The sequence below is a fragment of the Phoca vitulina genome, unplaced genomic scaffold (assembly GCF_004348235.1).
Source record: "Phoca vitulina isolate PV1807 unplaced genomic scaffold, GSC_HSeal_1.0 scaffold52, whole genome shotgun sequence".
In the NCBI taxonomy this organism is placed as follows: domain Eukaryota; kingdom Metazoa; phylum Chordata; class Mammalia; order Carnivora; family Phocidae; genus Phoca; species Phoca vitulina.
Window position 1 is genome coordinate 11,441,120 of NW_022589755.1, and position 19,976 is coordinate 11,461,095.

Here is a 19,976-nt window from a genome sequence, read left to right on the forward strand (position 1 = left end):
GCAGCCACCAGAAGTTGGAAGAGGCAAAAAGCAAATTCTTCCCTAGAGCCTCTGGAGGGAGTATGGGTCTGCTGACACCTTGATTCTAGCCCAGTGAACATTTTAGACTTCTGGCCTTCAGAAGTACAGAGAATACGTTTCTTTTGTATTAAGCCATCAGATTTGTGGTAATTTATTACATCAGCCATAGGAAACTAACATAGGCAGTATCTACCTGAACATATGCATGTCCACCAGTTTCATTTCCAGGTATATCCCAACAGAAATGTAGGCATTCATTCACCAAAAACCGTGCACAACAATGTTCGCAGCAGCCTTATTTATAACAGCCCCAAACTGGAAACAACCTAAATGTCCACCAACAGTGCAATGCATGAAGTACTTGGGGGATGTTCATAAAAATGAGTTAACTACTAACAGACACGTGGAGGAACCTGACAAACACACCACCGAGCAAAAGAAAGCAGACACAACAGAAGATATATTGTACGATTCCATTTATATCAAGTGCAAGAAGAGATAAAATGAACTACATCATCGAGGAACATAAAACTAGCAAAAAAAAAAAAAGGGCAAGGAATTATTACTGTGAAAGGTGGGATAGTGTTCCCAGCTAGGGGAAGTGGTGGTGGGGGCGGGGGGGATGTGGTCAAGAGGGAGCACATGACAGCCAGGTGTGGGGTGGTGAGGGGCTTCTGGGGTGTGGTAAGGTATTCCTTTTTTTTTTTAAAGATTTTATTTATTTATTTGACAGAGACAGCGAGAGAGGGAACACAAGCAGGGGGAGTGCGAGAGGGAGAAGCAGGCTTCCCGCTGAGCAGGGAGCCCGATGCGGGGCTGGATTCCAGGACCCCGAGATCACGACCCGAGCCAAAGGCAGACGCTTAACGACTGAGCCACCCAGGCGCCCCTGGGGGTAAGGTATTTCTTAATGTGGGAGGCACAGGTGTTTTACAACGCACTAACACCATCTATCCGTTGTCCGAACTTTTCGGAATGTTCTATTTCGCAGTTGAAACGTATGATGGTGGTGTTGATTCTAAACAGAATGAACAGGGGTCCGATCCACGAGGCCTTCCTGGGGACCTCCACTCATGTCCTCTGGGCTCCCCCAGCCTCTGCTGCTTGTTCAGTCACCGCCCACCCTGGGCTGTGACCCGCGGGGGCCCGGGGGCCTGGCGTGGCTCGCCCGCCGGCACAGGAGCTGCGGAGCCCACGGGGCCCACCTCATCTACCACCTTCTAGCGTAATCGTACTGTCGCTGTCATCGTGGCCAGCCCGAGGGGGCAGATGGCCGCTGTGCCAACGAGGGGGTGGCTGACTCCGCACCGCACTTACCTCTGACTCTGCCTGTCCGTCCGTCTCTCTGCACCCCGTTCGGGCACGTTCCCTAAGGCCTTCCCGGGAGCTGTTCTCTCTGCTGGAAGGCCCCTCTCTGTCACTCTGTTGAACTCCTACTCATCCTTCAAGAGCCAGCTCGGGGCTCCTCTCCTCTGTGAAACCTGCCTTCCTCTGAGCTCCCACAGGCCCCTAGTTCGCCTGGCCGCAGCCTGTCCTCCATGCCCTGCCCCACAGAATCCTTCATCGACTCCTGAAGCTCTTGGATCTCCCTGGCTTGTCCTCATGGCCTGGGTCTGACCCACTTCTGGGCCTCAGGGGTGTGCCGGTCACCCCGGTGTCCGGCGCGGGCTCTGGCAAGTCCAGGCCAGGTCCACAGCGCACGCGCTCAGAAGCTCTGGAGGCGAGAGACATCTCCTCAAGGTTCCCGCCACCGCCGACTCCTGGCACGCACTGCGCCTGCGCGGCCTCCCGCGGCCTCGCGGTTAGGCGTCTCTACTTCCGGCACGCGCGTGCCGGCGAGAGAGGCGGACCCCCGGCTGAAGAGGGCGGGGTGGGCGGGGTGGGCGGGGCCTCGAGAATGGGGGAGGGAGGGAGGGCCATGGGCGGGGCCCATGTCACGGAACTGACGCGTGGACAGGGCCTGAATCTCTCCCCGCAAGGGGGCTGGGCCCCTCATTCATAAGGGGCGGAGAGACAAGCCTCAAAGCTCAATGATGAGGCCGACTCCGCAATTCAGCCCAGCAGAGGCAGGACCAGCAGCAGCTCCCACCCCCAAGTACGGAAAGCCCCAAACCTTGAAGAGAAAACCTACTCCCGCCCAGACCAAGGACAGTCCCCCAACCGGAGAGAAGGGGCGTGGAAACCCCCCACCTGCCTCCCCAACCTGCGTCCACTAGGGGGGAGAGCCTCTGGAGCTCAGTGCTTCTCTATCCCCCAGGCAAGTCACCTCCCCCGCTCTGAAGCCCATTTCCTGTCAAAAATGGAGGTAGAATCCCTACTTCACACAAGCTAAGCATTAAATAGATCTTGAGGAGGTGCCCAGCAGACCTTAGCTCCCTTCCAGAGAGTAAAGGTATAGTCTAAAGTCAAAAGCAACTAGCTAGACCAGGTCTTGACTCCAGGACAGGACTCAACCCCTAGACTTGCCACAGTGTCCCTCTACACCAACACAGGCCGGGGGTCTAGGTTCCCAGATGTGGGCAGGAGCACCTCTTCCCCAGAAAGGCCAGCAGTCCCTGCCCACCCCCTCTCACCCACCCCCATTCCCCAGCCCGGTTCCCTTCCCCCACAGGAAGGAAAACCTTGGTTATTGTGTAAGAAACCTGAGTTCCTAAGCCCTTAAACAAGGGGTGGGGAAAGGGGCCACAACCTCCGGTAGCCACAAGGCAGCAGGAAGCAGTGTTGGGCTCGGGAGGAAGAATGTAGGTCCAGATTTAAGAAGTGACTGTCCAGAAGGCATGAGGAGCCATCTGGGGAGGGATTCCAGGCAGAGAACTGTAGCTCATGACCAGTTTGGTTTCCAAAGCTTTGGGCTAGATAGCTGGCACCTCAGGGAATAAAATAAAAACACTAGTACTCCCAAGAACCTAACGAGCAAAGCATGTGCAAATAGGGTTGGGACAGGTTATGACTCCAAGGCAGTATTTCCTTTGACAGATGAGGAAACTGAGGCCCAGAGAGGAGAGCAGGCCTGTGGTAGCAGCGGCAGATGATGCTCCAGCATCCTGCCCTTCCTCTAGCCAGATACTGGGCCAGGAACCCCAGGACTGGTAATGGGCCCAGGTCCTCATCAGCTCCTTCCTCCAGCCCATAAAGAAAGAGTCCTAGGGAGCCTTGATGCCCACCCTAAGCCCCAATCCAGGGCCGTTTTATTGGCGCCATTTATAAAAGGCCTTTCTCATCAGCCCCAAGCCTTTGCCTTCCCTTTCGGAGAAGGAAGTTGGTTTCTGATCCTGGCCCCATGGGCAACAACACACTTCTGATGCTGCTGCAATGCACGTGTGACACTCCGGGTGCAGGTCCTTGTGCAAGTCTGCGTCCAACTGTGGAGAGCAGGAGAATGTGGAGAGCCAGGTCTGTGTATGGAAGCTGGGCAGAGAGCCCTGGCTGGCTAGAGAGATGTGTGGGCAAGGTGAGCAGGCCCCGTGTGCACCCTAGCCCCAGTGCCCAGCGTGGCTGAGGTCCAGGGTTGGGGGAAGTAAAATCAGAGATCCTGAGAGAGAAGCCCTTAGGCCAAAGACATGTGTGGAGCAGGCCAGGGCAGGAGCCCAGGGGAGATTCCAGAGGGGGCCGTGTGCATGCGTGCACGCAGCCCACAGTCAGGAACACGGTGTGCAGGGGGCCTTTGGTGAATGTGTAGCTATGCCTCCCTCCCGTTCTGATCTGCATGCCTGAGTCCCTGGCCTCCTGAAGCTGAGGGAACACACCAGAGGGTAGGGTTGGGAGGAGGCTGGGAAGGAAACTCAGGTGGAAGTGGTTTGGGCCTCAGAGCCCACATCCTGTGGGAGAGTCTGTCAAGGGGCCAGGCCATCTGTCCCAGTCCTCAGGGCTGCTGGAGTGACAGTCCTCTAGGGGCAGAGATGGATGTCCTCCGGGGGAGAAAGTGGCCTGGAGGCTAGGAGGTGGGTTCAGTCCTGCCAGGTCCAGGATCAGGAGGCCTCAGTCGGGCGCCGTCCTCCCTCCTCCTCCATCAGCAGCAGGCGGCGCCGGCCAGCCTCGTAGTCGGCCTCGTCCACACTGACCAGCAGGCGGACAGCCTCCCGGCCCACGGCCTCGCGAAGGGCCTCAGTCAGGAACACGCCCCGCAGGGCCTGCAGCAGGGCGCCACTCAGGTAGTCGCCCCAGAAGGCGTCCAGGTAGGAGAGCTCGGAGAACTTGATGTCGCACACCACGGAGCCCAGGTCCCGGGAGCGCAGCACCGCCGTGGCCTGCCCAAACACGTCCAGCTGCCGGGCCAGCGCCTGGGGCCGCCGGGAGGCCACACCCTGCTCCAAGGCAGGCCCGTGCTCACAGTACTCTGCTCGCACCCTGAGCCGGATGTCTGCGGAGAAGGAGGGACCGGTCAGGGAGGGGCCAACGCTCCACACTGGCGGCGCAAGGGACCAGCTCAAAGGACCAGGCCCCGCAACCCCTTCCTCCCACCCCGAGCCTCCTCCCACAGGCTCCTCCCACTGCCCCATGGGTTGCACTGCACCTACCCACATCCTTCCCCCTTGTGGTAACCACACCCAAGTACAGTGACACCCTCCCCTGGCTTCTCTCCTGGGGCCTGGCCTCTGTTACCTCCTGACCCGGCGACCTCCTCTCCCCTCACGTGCCGCACTCCAGCCTCAGCACCCTGCTGCACCCCTCCCCACCAGGCAAGTTCTGCTCAGCCCTGCCTCTCCTTCAGCTGGGGATGCTCTGGCCCGCCCCGCAGCACTTGCTCCCTCACTTCCTCCAAATGCCACCTTCCTAATGAGGCCTCCCCTAACCTCCCGATTTAAAACTTCACCACCACCACCCCGGCCCCCGGCACTCCCAGTCCCCCAGACCCTGCTCCCTTTCTTCCTAAGGCACTTACCACCTTCTAATCTCGGTGCTTTCCCTTATACTGTCAGGCTTATCACCTGTCTCCCTGGGTGAGCCCCCTGAAGGGACTGTTTTATTCACTGGTGTAGCCCTGTGGCACGCAGTAGGCGCTCGATATATATTTGTGCAAGAACCCATGCCTGGACTGATGGACTTGCCCGGCAACCAGGCTCACCCCGTCCTGCCCTCAGTGAGACTCCTGTGGGGCCACCACACCCAGCACGCGAGCACCGCCCAGGGGTCTCAAGGCTGGGACCGGGCCAGCTCTGCTGGCAGCAGGCGCCCTCTTCCCTCAGAGGCCGCTAAGATGATGGGCCCTAAGCCCGGAGCTGCTGGGGGCCCTGGGCCCCCAGCAGCGGAGAGCGTGAGGCCTACCCGGGGTCACGACAGAGAGGAAAAAAACGGAGTTCTTCATGCGAGCCCTGGAACTCCCAGATTCTCAGCCAAGATCAATTCCCTTTTTGCTCAGACCAGTCTGAGCTGAGTTTCTGCTACTTACGACCCTGCCCACACTTGCCCAAATGAGGGGGCAGCTCTGTGCAGGGCACAGGACCCAGGACTTCCTAGACTGTCCCTGTAAGTGTGACCTCAGGCGGATCACGTCCGTGTGGGATTACTAAAGCTCCACCCGTGACTCAGGCTCCTAACAGAACCCCCTCTCGACACCACACCGGCTGCGAGGGTCAGCTACAAGCTAGAAAGGACAACAGGCACTACCCACACACGAACTTGTTTAATCCACGACCGCCCCGTCAGACAGGCCCTACTGTCACCCCAATTTACAGGTGAGCAAACGGAGGCAAAGAGAAGGGAAGGGATCTGCCCAAGGTCGTGCGGCCAGGGCGTGGAGGGGCTCCACAGACGTCACTGAGCGTCCTGTGCCCCAGAGGGCAGCTTCGGGCCAGTGGAGACGATTCTAACCCAGGAGCCTTCGGGCACTGCTGTGTGACCTGGCACAAGTCAGCACCTCTCTGAGCCCAGGTTCTTGCTGGAACCTGGGAATTCCACTCTGAAAGGCTGTTGAAAGGATTAAAGCGAGAGCAATGGATGGAAAAGTGGCTAGCACTGCAAACAGTGCCCAACGGGTGCTCCAAGAAGGGCAGCCGCCAACAGCTCCGATGTGCCAAATGCTTCACCCCCGCCATTCAGCCGGACCGGCCCTGCGGGGGCAGGGGCCACAAGCAACCCAGCGGACAGATGAGGAAACAAGCTCGGGAAAGGGAAGTGCCAAGTGCCTGACTTCCTTCGCCTTCCACACACGGTGTCAGCAGCAGAGCACAAGGTGGAAGGCAGGTCCCCACTCCCCCAGATGACTTCTCAGTACCACCCACTTCCTCCTCCCACCCCAAACCCTTCCTCTTTCTGCGAGGGAACCTCACCCTCTCCGCTCGAGGCCCAGGGAACCCAACCTGGCCTTGGTGCCCAGGACTTCCCACGGCACTCAGGCCTGGCTCCCTCCATGTTAGGAACTACACAAGACCTTCAGGCCCACAGCCTAGACTCCCCTGAGTGTCTGACCATGCCCTCAAGTGGTGTAGACCAGGGAGCAGGGGATTGGGAGGGGCAGCACCTGTCCAAGGCCACACGGGGCAGCTCAGTGGCAGAGGCACAGAGCCAGGTGGCGGAGTCCGACAGACCTTGAGGAGAGTCCCGGCTCTGCCACTCTCTAGCTGTGGGGCCTTGGGCATGTGACCTCACCTCTCTGAGCCTCAGTTTCCCCATCTGAAAAACATAAACAGACAAACAAGAGGTCCCTGCTGCATGGTGCAGTCATGAGAATTCAAAAAAGCAACTCATGAAGCACTCGCCAAGTCCTAGGACACAGAAGGCACCCAGAAACAGGAACTGCGATTTAGACAGCCATCTCTCTACCCCATGACCCCTGCCCAGGCCTGACCCTCTCTCACTTGGGCCCCTGAGTCAACCTCCTCCCTCAGTCCCGGCTGCGTTCTCCCCTGCCCTGCCTCCAGTCACAAGGGCAGTGCCCCCAGCACAAGCCTTACTCACACGATGACCTGTCCACCTCTTCTGTCCAGAACAGCCCCACTCACTCACCAAGGCCCAGCTCACAGGACCACACATCCCGAGCGGGTGAAACCCTCCCAGATGGCCTTTCTCCTCAGCACAGGTCGGTACTCAACCTGTGGCAGAAACTGTTCAGAGCCTACCCCCCAACATGGGGGGTGGAAGGACGGAAGGACCAGGACAGACTAGTGTGTGTCCCATCCATTCTTCCATCCAACAGATCTATTGACGAAGTGCCAGGAATGTGGGGTGACATGCATGCCCCACCACCAGTGGGCCTGCAATATATGGAACCCCAGTTGGGGAACACCTCTCATGGGCCAGGCCCTACCCAAGGGCTCTCCCGATCTCCGGCCCTAAATCCCCACAGCACTTTCCTTTTCCCCATTGACAAATGAGGAACACCTTCCCCAGACCACAGTCCAACCTCAGGTCTGGAACACAACAGTGTGGCATACACAGAAAGAGGACAAAGAGACTCCATGAAGGAAGAGAATAAGACCTGTGTTACTTGAAGCCACCCCGCCACCCCTGGCGAGGAATCAGGGGCACCAAGCCCCATCTCTCCTTTAGTCCTCAACAAAATGACCAAAGAACAATAGGTGACATGTATAGAGTGTTTACTGCAGACTGGCAACACGTCACATTTACTGACCCCTTGATTCTCCCTGCAACCTTCTGAGGCAATGCTATTACCTCCTTTCTGCAGATGGGGAAACTGAGGCACAGAGGATGCGTCACCTGCCCAAGGGCACAGAGGCAGGAAATGGCAGAGCTGGAATTCCAACCGGGGTGCCTGGCTCCAGAGCCTGAGCTCGTAACTCCCCCTGTCCTGTTTGCTGCCTCTCACACAATGACACACAGAAACCTATAATTAAAAGACACCCCAAGGGCCACAAGAGAAAATTAGAGAGAGCGAGGTGTAATTTAGATTACAATGATCAGACGGGACCTCTCTAGGAATGACACTGGAAGTAAAATGTGAAGAAGTAGGTCGAGAGAGAAAAACAAGGAGAAGGAAGAGCAGCTTTCCCAGAAAAGAGAACAGCCTGCATCAGCCCAGAAGCAGAAAATGAACTTGAGGCATTCACAGGCTAGGGGCCGGGGTGGCTGGACCACGTGGAGGAGAAGGGCATCAGGGGATGACTGGAGGGACGGGGCCTCACGAGGCAACCACACCCCCCCCCCACACCTCAACGGCCTCCCTCGTAAAACCTCACCCCAGCACCTGCGCTCGCGGGGTCACTCTGGGGATCACACCGCTGGCCGCAAGCGAAGAGCACAGGCCGGTGCCTGGCATATAAGGAGCCCTCCGAGGGCCTCAGGAAGGACGTGAGCTCACGCCGAGATGACTCGGGCTGCGCTGCGGAAGCGGCAAGGCGGCAGGAACAGAGCCAGGGCAGGGGTCAGGGAAGGCTAAGGGGCCAGGACAGATGCAGCAGACATGGAGACAAGTGGACGGACTGGGCCACGTGTGTCCGTGAGGAGCAAGGTGGGAAGAGCGTCTGGCCCCCGTGTGACCTGGGCTGGGGGCTGGCTGAACTGCTTCCTCTGGCCAGGAACACCAAGCATTTAGCAACAGTCCCTCCTCCACTTGGGCAGCTGTGCAGAAAGGCTCCCTGTCCCCAGGACACAGGGTTTGGCGATGCCTTCCCCTAGTAAAGACAGCTGCTCTTGTTCCTGCACGCAGTTCAGCCCCAGCATCCTCTTGTCCCCCAACCCCACACCTCATCCCTCTCTCTTCTAGGGCAGAATGAGATGCAGAGGGAAATGGGCAGGGATTCCCAGTGGGGGGTCAGGGAAGGGACAGGGACAGGCACAAGGGGGAGAGAGGCAGCCAGAGTGCTCTGATGGAAAGACCCCTGCCTCCAGGGCCAGCACCACCCTCCTCTGGACAACAGCGGCACCCATCCCCTGCTTTAGTCTCTTCCCCGGGACGCGGCCAGCGTCGTCATGTCAGATACAAGGTTTGACTGAACTAAAAGATCGAGGCAAAGAGGAGACGCTGCCACCAACGTCAGAGAAAGATAAGCAGCCACTCACTACCTGCTTCCTGATGGAAGGCCACAATACCACCTGGGAAATGAGCTTGAAAAGAAAACATCATACCAGAATCTGATCAAGCCTCTCCAGACCAACCACCGATTTTCAGGAAACACGGACAATAGGGGACCATATCAATCAACTCGACTGCAGGATGCAATTGGCAAAATTCAGTCTTTAGGAAACACTACATGGGGCGCCTGGGTGGCTCAGTTGTTAAGCGTCTGCCTTCGGCTCAGGTCATGATCCTGGAGTCTGGGATCGAGTCTCGCATGGGGCTCCCTGCTCCACGGGAAGCCTGCTTCCCCCTCTCCCACTCCCCCTGCTTGTGTTCCCGCTCTTGCTGTGTCTCCCTCTGTCAAATAAATAAATAAAATCTTAAAAAAAAAAAAAAAACTACAGGACAACTACTTTCAACAAATACAAAGCTAGAAGAATGGGGGGAAAGAGAGCCGACATGGCGGGGGAAATCTCAGAGATCAGGAGACTTACGAGAGCCAGCACTAGGGCGCCTGGGTGGCTCAGTCAGTTAAGCGTCAGACTTCCGCTCAGGTCATGATCCCAGGACCCCGGGATCAAGCCCAGCATTGAGCTCCTTACTCAGCGGAGAGTCTGCTTGTTCCTTTGCCCCTCCCCTGCTCGTGCACTTTCTCTCTCCCTCTCAAATAAATTAAATTTAAAAAGAGAGAGCCAGCGCTTTTTTTTTTAAGTTAACTTCTTTTTTATTCTTTTTAAGATTTTATTTATTTGACACAGAGAGAAAGAGAGAGCGCGCACAAGCAGGAGGAGCGGCAGGCAGAGGGAGAGGGAGAACCAGGCTCCCCAAGGAGCAGAGAGCCTGACCGATCCCAGGACCCAGGGATCATGCCCTGAGCCGAAGGCAGATGCTTAACTGACTGAGCCACCCAGGCGCCCCATAGAGAGTCAGCACTTCTAAGACAATGGGACAACATAAGAGCATTGATTGGACATTTAACAGTACGGAACTTAATGTTTTCGGCGCGGTAATTTTTCCAAGAATTCTGATCTTTTAGAGGTACACAGTGAAAAATCCACAGACGACATAACAGGACCCCTGAAAGTGACTCCAAGACACCGTGGATGGTCCAACAGGATCACCCATGAGCTGCCAAGGGCTGAGGCACAGTAAAGGGGGTACCGGGTCATCACGCTGGTGTGCCTACCTGTCCCTCCTCCAGACAAACAGGGAGAAAAGCAAAGCTCATCCTGTCACTCAAATCCTCTGGCTGCTTTCCGTCATGTAAAGCAGTGAAAGCCCTGGCCCCCCCGGCCTGCAAGACGGGCCCCCCACCTCTCCTGCGCTCACCTCCCAGCAGCCCCCTTGCTCGGCCAGCTTCCTCACCAGCCCTTCATCACCACTGGCTCACTCCTACTTGACTTTGGCAGCTGCTGTCCCCAGATCTAGAACACTCTTCCCCAGCCATCCACACACTCGCTGTCTCTTCCAAGAGAGCTTCTGAGACCACTCTACCTTGAAGATACATCTAAAACTGCATTTTCCATCACTCCCTCCCCCCTTGCCCTGCCTTCTCTTCTCAGCTGCCCTCTGAAGTTTCTGTCCACTTTCTCCTCCCACCAAAACACGTGCTCCATGAGGACAAGCGCCTCCCATCCCTGCTGTGCCTAGAGCATAGTAAGCGCTCTAAGAACACGCGTGGAGTAACAGCATGAAGCAAGCCTGCCACTCTGCACAGTGGGGGCTGTCACCCCTACCTCAGGGCTGTCTTGAAAACTCTGGGCCAGGCGAGTAGCGTGCCCAGCACAGGGCCTGGTGGATGGCCCTAAAAGGGGTGTGGAAACTCAAGAGGCCCTGTGTCCAGACCCGGGATACTCCGGACACCCTTCCCCTTCAGAAACCCAGAGTTTGGTCCAATTCTTCCTCTCTTGGGAGGGCAGTTGACTAGGGGTTAAGCCCCACAGCTATCACACACTAGGGGGCAAGAATGGCAGGTCACTCCGGTCTGAAGGAGCCTCCTTCCACCCCTGGTCTTGGGCCTCATTAAAGGTGAGGCATCCTGGCTTTCAGGGGGAACCACCAGGGCCCTACTGGGGAGAGCCTCCCTCCAGCCCCACCCTGCCTAGTGAGTCAGCAGTCAGACCTGCTTACAGTCCTCCCAGCAAGACCCAGCCACACCCTGCGTAACAACCTCCCTGCCACAGCCCTGCCCTCGGGGAAGAGACCTGAAGCCTCCACAGGCAACAAGACCCCTCCCCAGCCTCAGCTCAGCAGGCTCCCTAGGGAGGCAGGGATTCCGCCCAGCCAGCCCCGTGGCTCTGCTCAGGACTGCCTGCCTCGGGGGAGAGTCACACCGGGCAGCTGAGGGTTGTCAGAGGACATCGGCTGGCTCTATTGGTCTGTTCCTCCCGGCAGCACCGAGCACGGCTATCTGCAGCCTCATCGGTGGAGTGGATGGGACACTCAGAGGAGAGGGAGCCAAAGAGGTGTGGGCTGAGTGAGAGTGCACCCACCCGTGCCCGTCTACGACCCTCAGGGCCACGTGGAATTTCCCGAAGGCAAGGTCAAAGCACGAATCTCTAAAGCAGAGCCCACAACCCACCTGGCCTACCACACACGCAGGCCCAGGCAGCCCTGTTAGTCCCCGCCTTCCCCCCAACAGAACTTTCCCGGGCCAGACCTCCAGCCTCTCCTGCTCAGGCTGTCCAGCCTCTTCACTCTGTTCCCTGCTTCCTTTGTGTTTAATTTAAACACACACCAGGCACGGCACCATATATATATATATATATATATATATATATATATATATACACATACATATATATATATATATACACATAAATATATGTGCCTAGCGCAGTTCTACGTACTTTATAAATCATCATTCGTTAACTAATTTTCCAGATAAAGTCAGAGTTCCATCAAAAACAGGTGTCAGATCAACCTCGCTCCCCTGCTGAAAATCCGAGGTAACACTTGCCGTATGGAATAAAATCCACACTCCCATCCACTCCAAGGTCTGCCAGGCCCAGTAGCTTGGCTCCTGCCGGGCTCCTCCACCCACTCCCCACCCTCTGTTCATGGCACTATCTAAAGCGAGCTTCAGTTTCACTGATCTGTCACCGTACTAGAAGGTCGCCTCCCCAAGGGCAGGGCCCCCACTGCTATTCCCGTCCCAAGCACACTGCACAGTAACAGCAAGAAGATGCACCAACCGGTACGCAGCGCCTAGCACGGGCCCCAGGCCAGGCACTGGGGCAAACACATTATCAGGCTAATTCACTTTCTCTCTCAACAACCCCAGGTGGGAAGCACCCTATCAGCCTCCTTTTACACAGAAGGGTTCAGTCACCTGCCCAAGGTCAGACAACCTATCTAAATGCCAAGGCTAAGGGGTGAATCTGGCAGCCTGCCCCAGGATCCTCAATTTTTACCCACACGTTACTCCACTACAGAATAAGTAAACCTATAAAAACGTTTACTAAAAAAACAGACAAAATTGAGAGCAAGGGGTCATCAGGAAAAGCTTCCTGGAGGAGGTCGCACACATGATCCTTCCACGACGCAGGACGGAGACAAGCAAGAGAGGATGATGAACGGAAGCCGCCGCCTCCCCACTGGGTGTGCCACACTCTGCACGAGTGTCTGCGTGTGCCCCCCTCGGGCTCAGCAGCCGGCCGCGGGCACCATCCAGCATTCGCCGAGGCTCACAGACACCTACCACAGGTCACTTTGCCTTCTGAGGCAGGTCTGGCTGGCTCCTGCGGCTGCTGGGGGGCGGCAGGAGCCCCTCTCCGCCGCCGTCGGGCACCACCACTGGGCCGGCCCCGACTCCGCCGCTGCCGCTTGGTCGGTGGGGAGCCTGAGGAGAGAAAGATGGGACACACTGAGGACCGGGATACCAGGTAGAGCACGGAGGCAGGGGCCTGCAGAAGAGCTCAAGGCTGGTCTCCATGCCATGAGACCCTGGGTGAGCCCCTCTGCTTCCTGGGCCTCAGTGGCCCGGTCCATAGGATGAGCAGTGAGTAGAACCTAGCGTCATCTAGAAGAGCACACCCCACCACCCAGCAGCCCCACTCCCAGGTCTGACCCTGAAGAAAGCCCTGCAAGCCACGCCAGGAAACAAGCGTGACAACAGACCACTGGGGCATTGCTCATAACTGTCTAAATGTGAACACAATGTAAATATCTAGCAAGCAGTACACAGGGTAATTCCCTCCATAGACTGTTCAGTGAAGTAAAAGCAAGGTGCAAAACAAGTGTCTACAATTTGTTACATGTTGCATTAAAAAAAGCAAGAATATATACAAGCTTGCTATTTTTGCAAGACAAAACACTGTGAAGACAAATAGGAAATGAATGAAATTAGTTACCTACTCACTAGGGGTTGGGGACCAGTGGAAATGATTCTTCTAAGAACATCCTTCTTACATATGGTAGTTTTGACTTTTGAGTCATAAAACTGCTTTACATACTCAAAAAATTAGAGACAAAAAAACACACCAACCATAAAATTAAACAGAAAGAAATGAACCTAGCTGTATATAAAATTGGTAACGCGAACTAGAGAAGAATTATTTCAAGTAACTTGGAAGATCATTTTGACTAAATTCTCGGTGGGATATACTCCTAGGACAGGAAGAACCACAAATAAACGGTACGCTTCATTCAGTAGATACAGTCGGCAGCAGTACTGACGTACTTTCAAAGCTACAACTGTCATAACACGAAGCAAATAAATGTGTTATCTCAGAACTTTTAATAAACAAAATTTTTAGTGTACAAGAAGCAAGTCTTTGTATATTAATTTTGAAAACATTAAGACGAATTTTTTTGGGGGGGTGGGAGAGAGCATGTGCGCGCAAGAGCAGGAAGGACAGAGGGAGAAGGAGCGAGAGAATCTCAAGCAAGCTCCACGCCCAGCACAGAGCCCGACACGGGGCTTGATCTGAGATCATGAGATGAGAAAGATGGGGCACAATGAGATTACAACCTAAGCTGAAATCAAGAGTTGGACACTTAACCGACTGAGCCACCCAGGGGCCCCAAAAAACTAATATGAATTTTTTTAAAGCAATTTCTAGCTCTGTTCACTAAAAGAGCCCGGAAACAACACACACACTCAGCACCCAGATCTTGGCCTCTAATGCCAGTGCCTCTAAAAGAAACCAGGCTTCTTCTGGAAATAGCTGATTCCAGGGCTGGGGAAGGAAAAGTACAAGTTGAGTGCAGGACATCTTGCAGTGCCCCAGAGCAGGAAGTCCAAGGAATGATGGAGCCACATCAAAAAGACAGTAGGAGCTAGTCAATTTGAACCTCAGGAAGAGTAACTAATGGATTCTAACACAGTAAATAAATAATTGTACAGAAATCCATAGTGCTGCTCCCCCTCCTCCCAAGAAAAGAGAGAAAAAAGGAAAAGTCTCGAAAGAATGCCAGCTAACAGACATTGGAAAAGAATAAGAAAATCACCATTTTGTGATCACCAGTGTCATCACTGGTTCGGGAAGAGATGACCGATGCCTGCTAGACCCACTGGGGATGCTTGGGGAACAGGATGTGCCAAAGTGTCACCCCACAGATTGACTAACCATTCAAGGGGCAGATGTCCCTTTACGGAGAACAAATATGGCAGACACCACCTTAACCAAGTGTTCAAACTTGCCCACTCACAGCAAGAAAACGAGACCGTCAGCCTCTTGACGCGCTCCAATGCGAAGCACGCAGCATCAACCAAGGAACATTCCTGCCGAAACATGTAACCTGAATCTCATCAAACCTCCTGACCCACTTTTTATTGCACCTTACTTTACTTCACTCAACTCTCAGTCCTGGAAATTACCCTCTACTCTTCTGGCCACACGTTTACAGGGTTTTCGAGTTTCAAGTCATAAATTAGAAACAATGCCCAGTGGCTGCTACCGTGCTTGTCTCCTAGGGTGAGGGTGTGGGGGCTCCCTACTTCACGGGAGATACACCAGTTCCGGGACCCCACGAGGAAATGATCGGACACTTCCAAAACAATCGTGACATTCTACAAAACAAGTGGCCCGACAAAGTCAATAAGTCAACGTCACAGGAAGAAAATAAACAAATCTGGGGCAGGGGAGGAGTTTGGGTTCTCAAGTAAGAGATTAAGGAGACATAATAAATGAACACAGGAATGCCTGAGTGGCTCAGTCGGTTAAGCATCTGCCTTCGGCTCAGGTCATGATCCCAGGATCCTGGGATCGAGTCCCACGTTGGACTCCTTGCTAGGCGGGGAGCCCGCTTCTCCCTCTCCCTCTGCCTGCCACTTTCCCTGCTTGTGCTCTCTCTCTCAAATAAATAAATAAAATCTTTTAAAAAACCAAGATGCAGAGAAACTCAACTATGAGTGGGTCCTGAGAGTGGAGACCATCTTGGGGAGACATGAAAATGAAACATTAGGATATGAGAGGATTAGTATTTATTTTCTTAGGTATGATAATGGTCTGGAGGTGATCTAGGAAAATGTCCTCATTCTCAGGAAATGCCTGCTGATTTAGAAATAAAGTATCCTGATGGGTGTAACTTACTTTCAAAGAGTTCAAACGAAAATCCATTGTTACATATATACACACACGTAACAACCAAAAATCCATCCTTAGGTATATACACAGTAAAGCAAAAGTGGCAAATGTTAAAATTACTGAATCGAGATGGAAAATAGGAGCATGCTCACTGCACTCATCTTTCAACTGCTCTGTATGTTTGAAATTATGCTTGATTAATTTAGGAACTAGGGAAGAGGAAACAGCCTAAATGAACTGGCAGGGCAATTAAAAGAAACAAATTAAAGGTACCTAACGTGAATAAATCTCAGAAATGTGTCCAGCAAAGCCAGCCACGTGAAGACTACCCACCGTGTGATGTCATTCAGATGCCCTATAAAACCACCACAAACAATTGCATTCGTTGCTTCCGGACACATGCTTTTGTAGAATAAACACCACACATAAAGGAACGTGGAGACAGAAGGACCCCTCAGGCCCCTTCCTTGATGGGCCGGGATGGAGAGGGTTCATCAGGGCTCAGGAGGAAGAAAGTGACGCTGCCATCACGCCCACCAGCGAGGCTCACCTGTCTCCCACTGACCCTGCTGGGCGTCTGAAGTACCGCTTGACTGGCGGCGGCGGCGGCGACTGCCTTCAGTCCTTTTGGAAGAAGAGCTGGAGGTGCCGTAGTTGTAGCGTTCCGGAGACACTTCAGAAGGAGAAAAACGAAAGAAGTGTTCCCAGCCTCCAGCCCCTCCCCAGCCCAGCCTCAATTCCCAGCTGGAGATGGCCTCCTGCCCCACTAGGTGCTCGAGTCCCCCAGAGCCCAGATAGCTGCTCCCTCTCAAACGCTTCCTGCCCAGTGGCTGTTGTATGCCTACGGAGACAGGGGAACTCGTGACCTCCTGGGGTTGTCCAAACCATGTCTACAGCAGCTCCAACTGTCAGGGTTGGATTCTGTAAGCCGAGTCATGGTCAGGATCCCTGCAATGTTGCCCGCCCCCCACCCCCGGCCGCCTCGAACTGCCCCCAACGCTCCCTGAGCCCCCAAGGAGTAAGCAGGCTCCCCAAAACCTCTCTTCCATAGCCTAACCTCCACATATATTCTTCCAAAAACACGGTCGGTTCTTCTCTAGTGATGCCCTTCTCCTGGTTATCCAATTCCCAAGGGCTTCCTCTGGGCCAGGGAAGTTCGGAATCCCCCTCCGGAACTAGCCACTGCACCCCTAATGACCGAGCCAAGGCCTCAACAGCTCGAGGCCTTCGCACACAGGACTCCTGTCCCTTAAACCCTTGGGTTCCTCACCTCAGAACTGCTCCTCCAGGAGTACTTCCCTCACAGGACTAGGGGCATCAACTCGGAGCCAAACTTTCTACCTGTGTCATCCGCAAGCCCCTGTGTGAAGTGGCTTATCTCCCTCTCTGCTCTTGCTTTGTCGGTCTCCCCTGCTCCTGCCATGCTGGTCTCAATACCAAACTCATTACCGACTCAGGGCTTGAAAAGCTTGTCTTTCCCTCTGCCTGGCATTTTCTCCTCTGAGATCTACGCACAGCAGGAGTAGAACCTCCATTTAAACATCGCTTTTTCAGAAAGGTTTTGACTGGTTATCCAATCTGGGGGAGGGGGGCTCCCTTCACTATGAAGCACTCCCTACTCTCTGTATTCTCTTAACTTTGCTTTAGTCTTTCTATAACCCTATACACAAATAAACTATCTGCCTTAATGGCTACTTCCCCCCCCCACTAAACATAAGCTTCATGGAATGAACACTCTGTCAGTCCCAACACCTTGTACTTCCTGGGCTCAACACGCAGGATTCAATTCTTATATGTGAGCAAGCTGCTTAACTTCTCTTAACCCTGTTCTTTTCCCTGTAAGACGAGGACACTAACAGGACTTCCTCATGGGATTACTGGCAGGATATAAGGCGAGAGTTCACACGAAGGGCTTACCACTGTGCCTCGCATGAAATAAGCCCTCCATAAACAGTGGCCACAAACATCACCCAAGTGGCCAAATTCCACAAACTCACCTCTCCCAAAGCCATGCCTCCTCCCTGCTGTGTTCCTCATTGATACTGAGAGAAGGGGAGGAGCGAGTTGGGACACAGGCTGATACGGTGCTGTCCGTATCAGGCCACCATGGAGGCCCAGCCAGGACAAGGCCCCGTCCCCACCGGAAGTCTGTCACTGTCCCATTCAACCATACCTGGCCGGCGCCTCTTGCGCGCCAGGTGCGGCAGCAGGTCGTGGCGTGCCAGCACGCGCAGGAGTTGCCCCAGCAGCCGAAGGTTGCTCTCGTCGCACTGCCCGCGGCGCTCCAGCTCCAGCAGCAGCTCCAGGCCGCTTCGCGCGCGAGCCAGACCGCCCGCCGCGCCGGGGGCCTCGTCGAGCAGGAAGGCCAGCAGCTCCAGCTCGCACTCGGTCAGCTGCCCGCCCACCACCTCGAACATACGGTGAAGCGACAGCATCCCGTAGTAGTCCAGGCATTCATCCTCCTCCCAGCTCGGGGCCGGGGTCAACCCGGACAGCGCCATACCCGGGGGAGGGGGGGCGGCACAAGCTCTGAACCAGGGCCTAGAACCCACACAGCGGGGAGGGGGCACTGGTCAGCGACGCGGGCACCCGGACCCCGCCCCCGCCGGTGCGTCTCCCCCGCCCCGTCCTGCCGGGCAGGGCCACCTTCGCACCCGTCTTCTCTGCCGCTCCCCTTCCCTCAGAAAGGAATGGTACCGCCCGAGGTCCCCTAGTAACAGGTCGAGACGCTAGACCCCGCTCGTCCTCCCACCAGTTGGGCCGGCCCAGCCCGAACGCCCCTCCCCAGGTGGTACGCCCCGAACCAGCCTCCGGACCCGACCAAGTGATTCGGTCCAAACCAGCGTGGGGGCCCATCCCGGGGAACCCTGCCAACTGCCCTTTGACTCTGGGCAGCACTGCCCGGACGTGCCCCTTGGCTCCGTCCACTGGTACTGTCCGATCAGCGCCGCGGCTCCACCCAAATGGTAGCGTCCGAAAGTAACCCTCTGCCCCCCACAAGTGGAACCGACCAAAGCAGCCCGTCGCCCCACACAGGTGGTGCTCTCCGATCCCGACCCCCTCGCCCTGTTAGGGCGGTACCGCCCTCCCCCCAACACACAAGTGGTTCCGTCTACCCGCCACTAGCCGCCCTCAGGCCTCTCTGGATCCTCACCGGATTCCGGCGTCCGACGACTCCTGGGCGACGGCCGCAGCCACTTGTTTTGGATCTTTCTGGCACCTTCTCTATTATTACGCCTGCGTCACCTCGCCCCTCCTCCTTCCCCCAACTCGCGCAGGTGCGACCGCCACGCCCCTTAGGCGCAAGCGCAGAGTGAAGCTTCCAAGCCCCACCCCTCCGGGCCCGCCCCCATCCGTAGCGTCTTGCCCGCCAGTGCTGCGCCTGCGCAAAGCGAGAGTGATTTCCGCGTCTGAGTTGGATCTGGTACCTGGTTGCATGCAGGGTTGCTTCTGTCCGCCCGTGACTTAAGCCGGTGGGTCCTTGTTGCCCCACGTCAAGCCCTGTTGGAAATACTCATCTCATGGACTACAGCCCCATCCTAAACATGATTTAGACGCCCACATTACCACTGCTCCCAGCTGCCCAAGGCAAAGGACCACAATAGCAACCGTCCTGGCTTCAAATAGCTCCCAGACCCCTTATGATCTGGACTTGGACGCTCCTCCATCAGCCTGCCCCTTACTCCTAATGGCAACCAGGAACCTACGTCACAACCGTGCCATCTCATGACCCCAAATGGAATCTCCTTTCACCCAACAGAAGCCCCATCTCTAAGTTCCTTCCCCTGATCAAGACCAGGAAGCTCCCCCATTCTCATGTTAGGAACCAATACCTCCTTCCCGATTGCAACAGGCCCCTTCATCCTGACTGTTCACTTCCTGATGGCATCCATCACAGTCCCCTATTACAGACAGCCTCTTCCTGTCTCAAATGCCCCCCACCCACCCAACAACCCTTTCCAATCTCTGCCCTCCAAGGTCAAGGAGCCTCCCAATACCCCCTCTCTAACCTGCACCTACAAGTTGCACTCTTGCGAGGGCAGGTCCCTATCAAGAGAACTGGACTCCAGCCTGCATGTCTGAGCAGCTCCCCTGAGGCGGAGCCTTGGGCATGGTGGCCACCCCCCCAACACACACACACTTAGGTGACTCAAGGTCAGGGCTCGCACATACTTTGAAACAAGTCTCCCCGGAGTGGTTCCCACCCCTGAATTATCTCCCCTTGAAAGGCAGGGTCCTAGGTCCTGCCTGGCACTGCCTCAGCACTGGCTCTGCTTGGGCTGCAGCAGTGACCTTGGAAGAGTCCCTCTCTCTAATGTCAACTGTCACCTATTGAGGCCTACTCCTGGGCCAGACACACAGTAGGCGCCCGATAAGTGACTATTGTTAAATCAAGTGAAGAGTGGGAGGGAAGGGAAAGCAATTTTACAAACTGGGAAGGACTACGTCCATGTTAGATGGGTTATAGT

At 55.4% G+C, this 19,976-nt stretch overlaps 1 protein-coding gene across 1 annotated transcript; it reads right to left on the minus strand.

The window, feature by feature from the left end:
- Window positions 1–1,974: 1,974 nt before the first annotated feature.
- Window positions 1,975–18,797, minus strand: DEDD2 (death effector domain containing 2). The gene is made up of 5 exons (XM_032388520.1): window positions 18,662–18,797; window positions 17,681–18,048; window positions 16,058–16,180; window positions 12,678–12,818; window positions 1,975–4,381 (listed from the first exon to the last, which is right to left on the minus strand). Exons 2-5 carry the CDS (start codon window positions 18,006–18,008, stop codon window positions 3,990–3,992), a joined length of 984 nt encoding a protein of 327 aa, XP_032244411.1. The 5' UTR covers window positions 18,009–18,048; window positions 18,662–18,797; the 3' UTR covers window positions 1,975–3,989.
- Between the last annotated feature and the right edge of the window lie 1,179 nt (window positions 18,798–19,976).

What these genes read in the sequence shown, in the direction of transcription:
- DEDD2 (XM_032388520.1), bottom strand. Translation starts at nt 18,008, where the DNA reads ATGGCGCTGTCCGGGTTGACCCCGGCCCCGAGCTGGGAGGAGGATGAA. An exon ending in GCGCAAGAGGCGCCGGCCAG is followed by an intron (nt 16,181 to 17,680) that starts GTATGGTTGAAT and finishes CTCCTTCTGAAG; the next exon opens with TGTCTCCGGAACGCTACAAC. An exon ending in AGAAGGCAAAGTGACCTGTG is followed by an intron (nt 4,382 to 12,677) that starts GTAGGTGTCTGT and finishes CCTTCTCCGCAG; the next exon opens with ACATCCGGCTCAGGGTGCGA.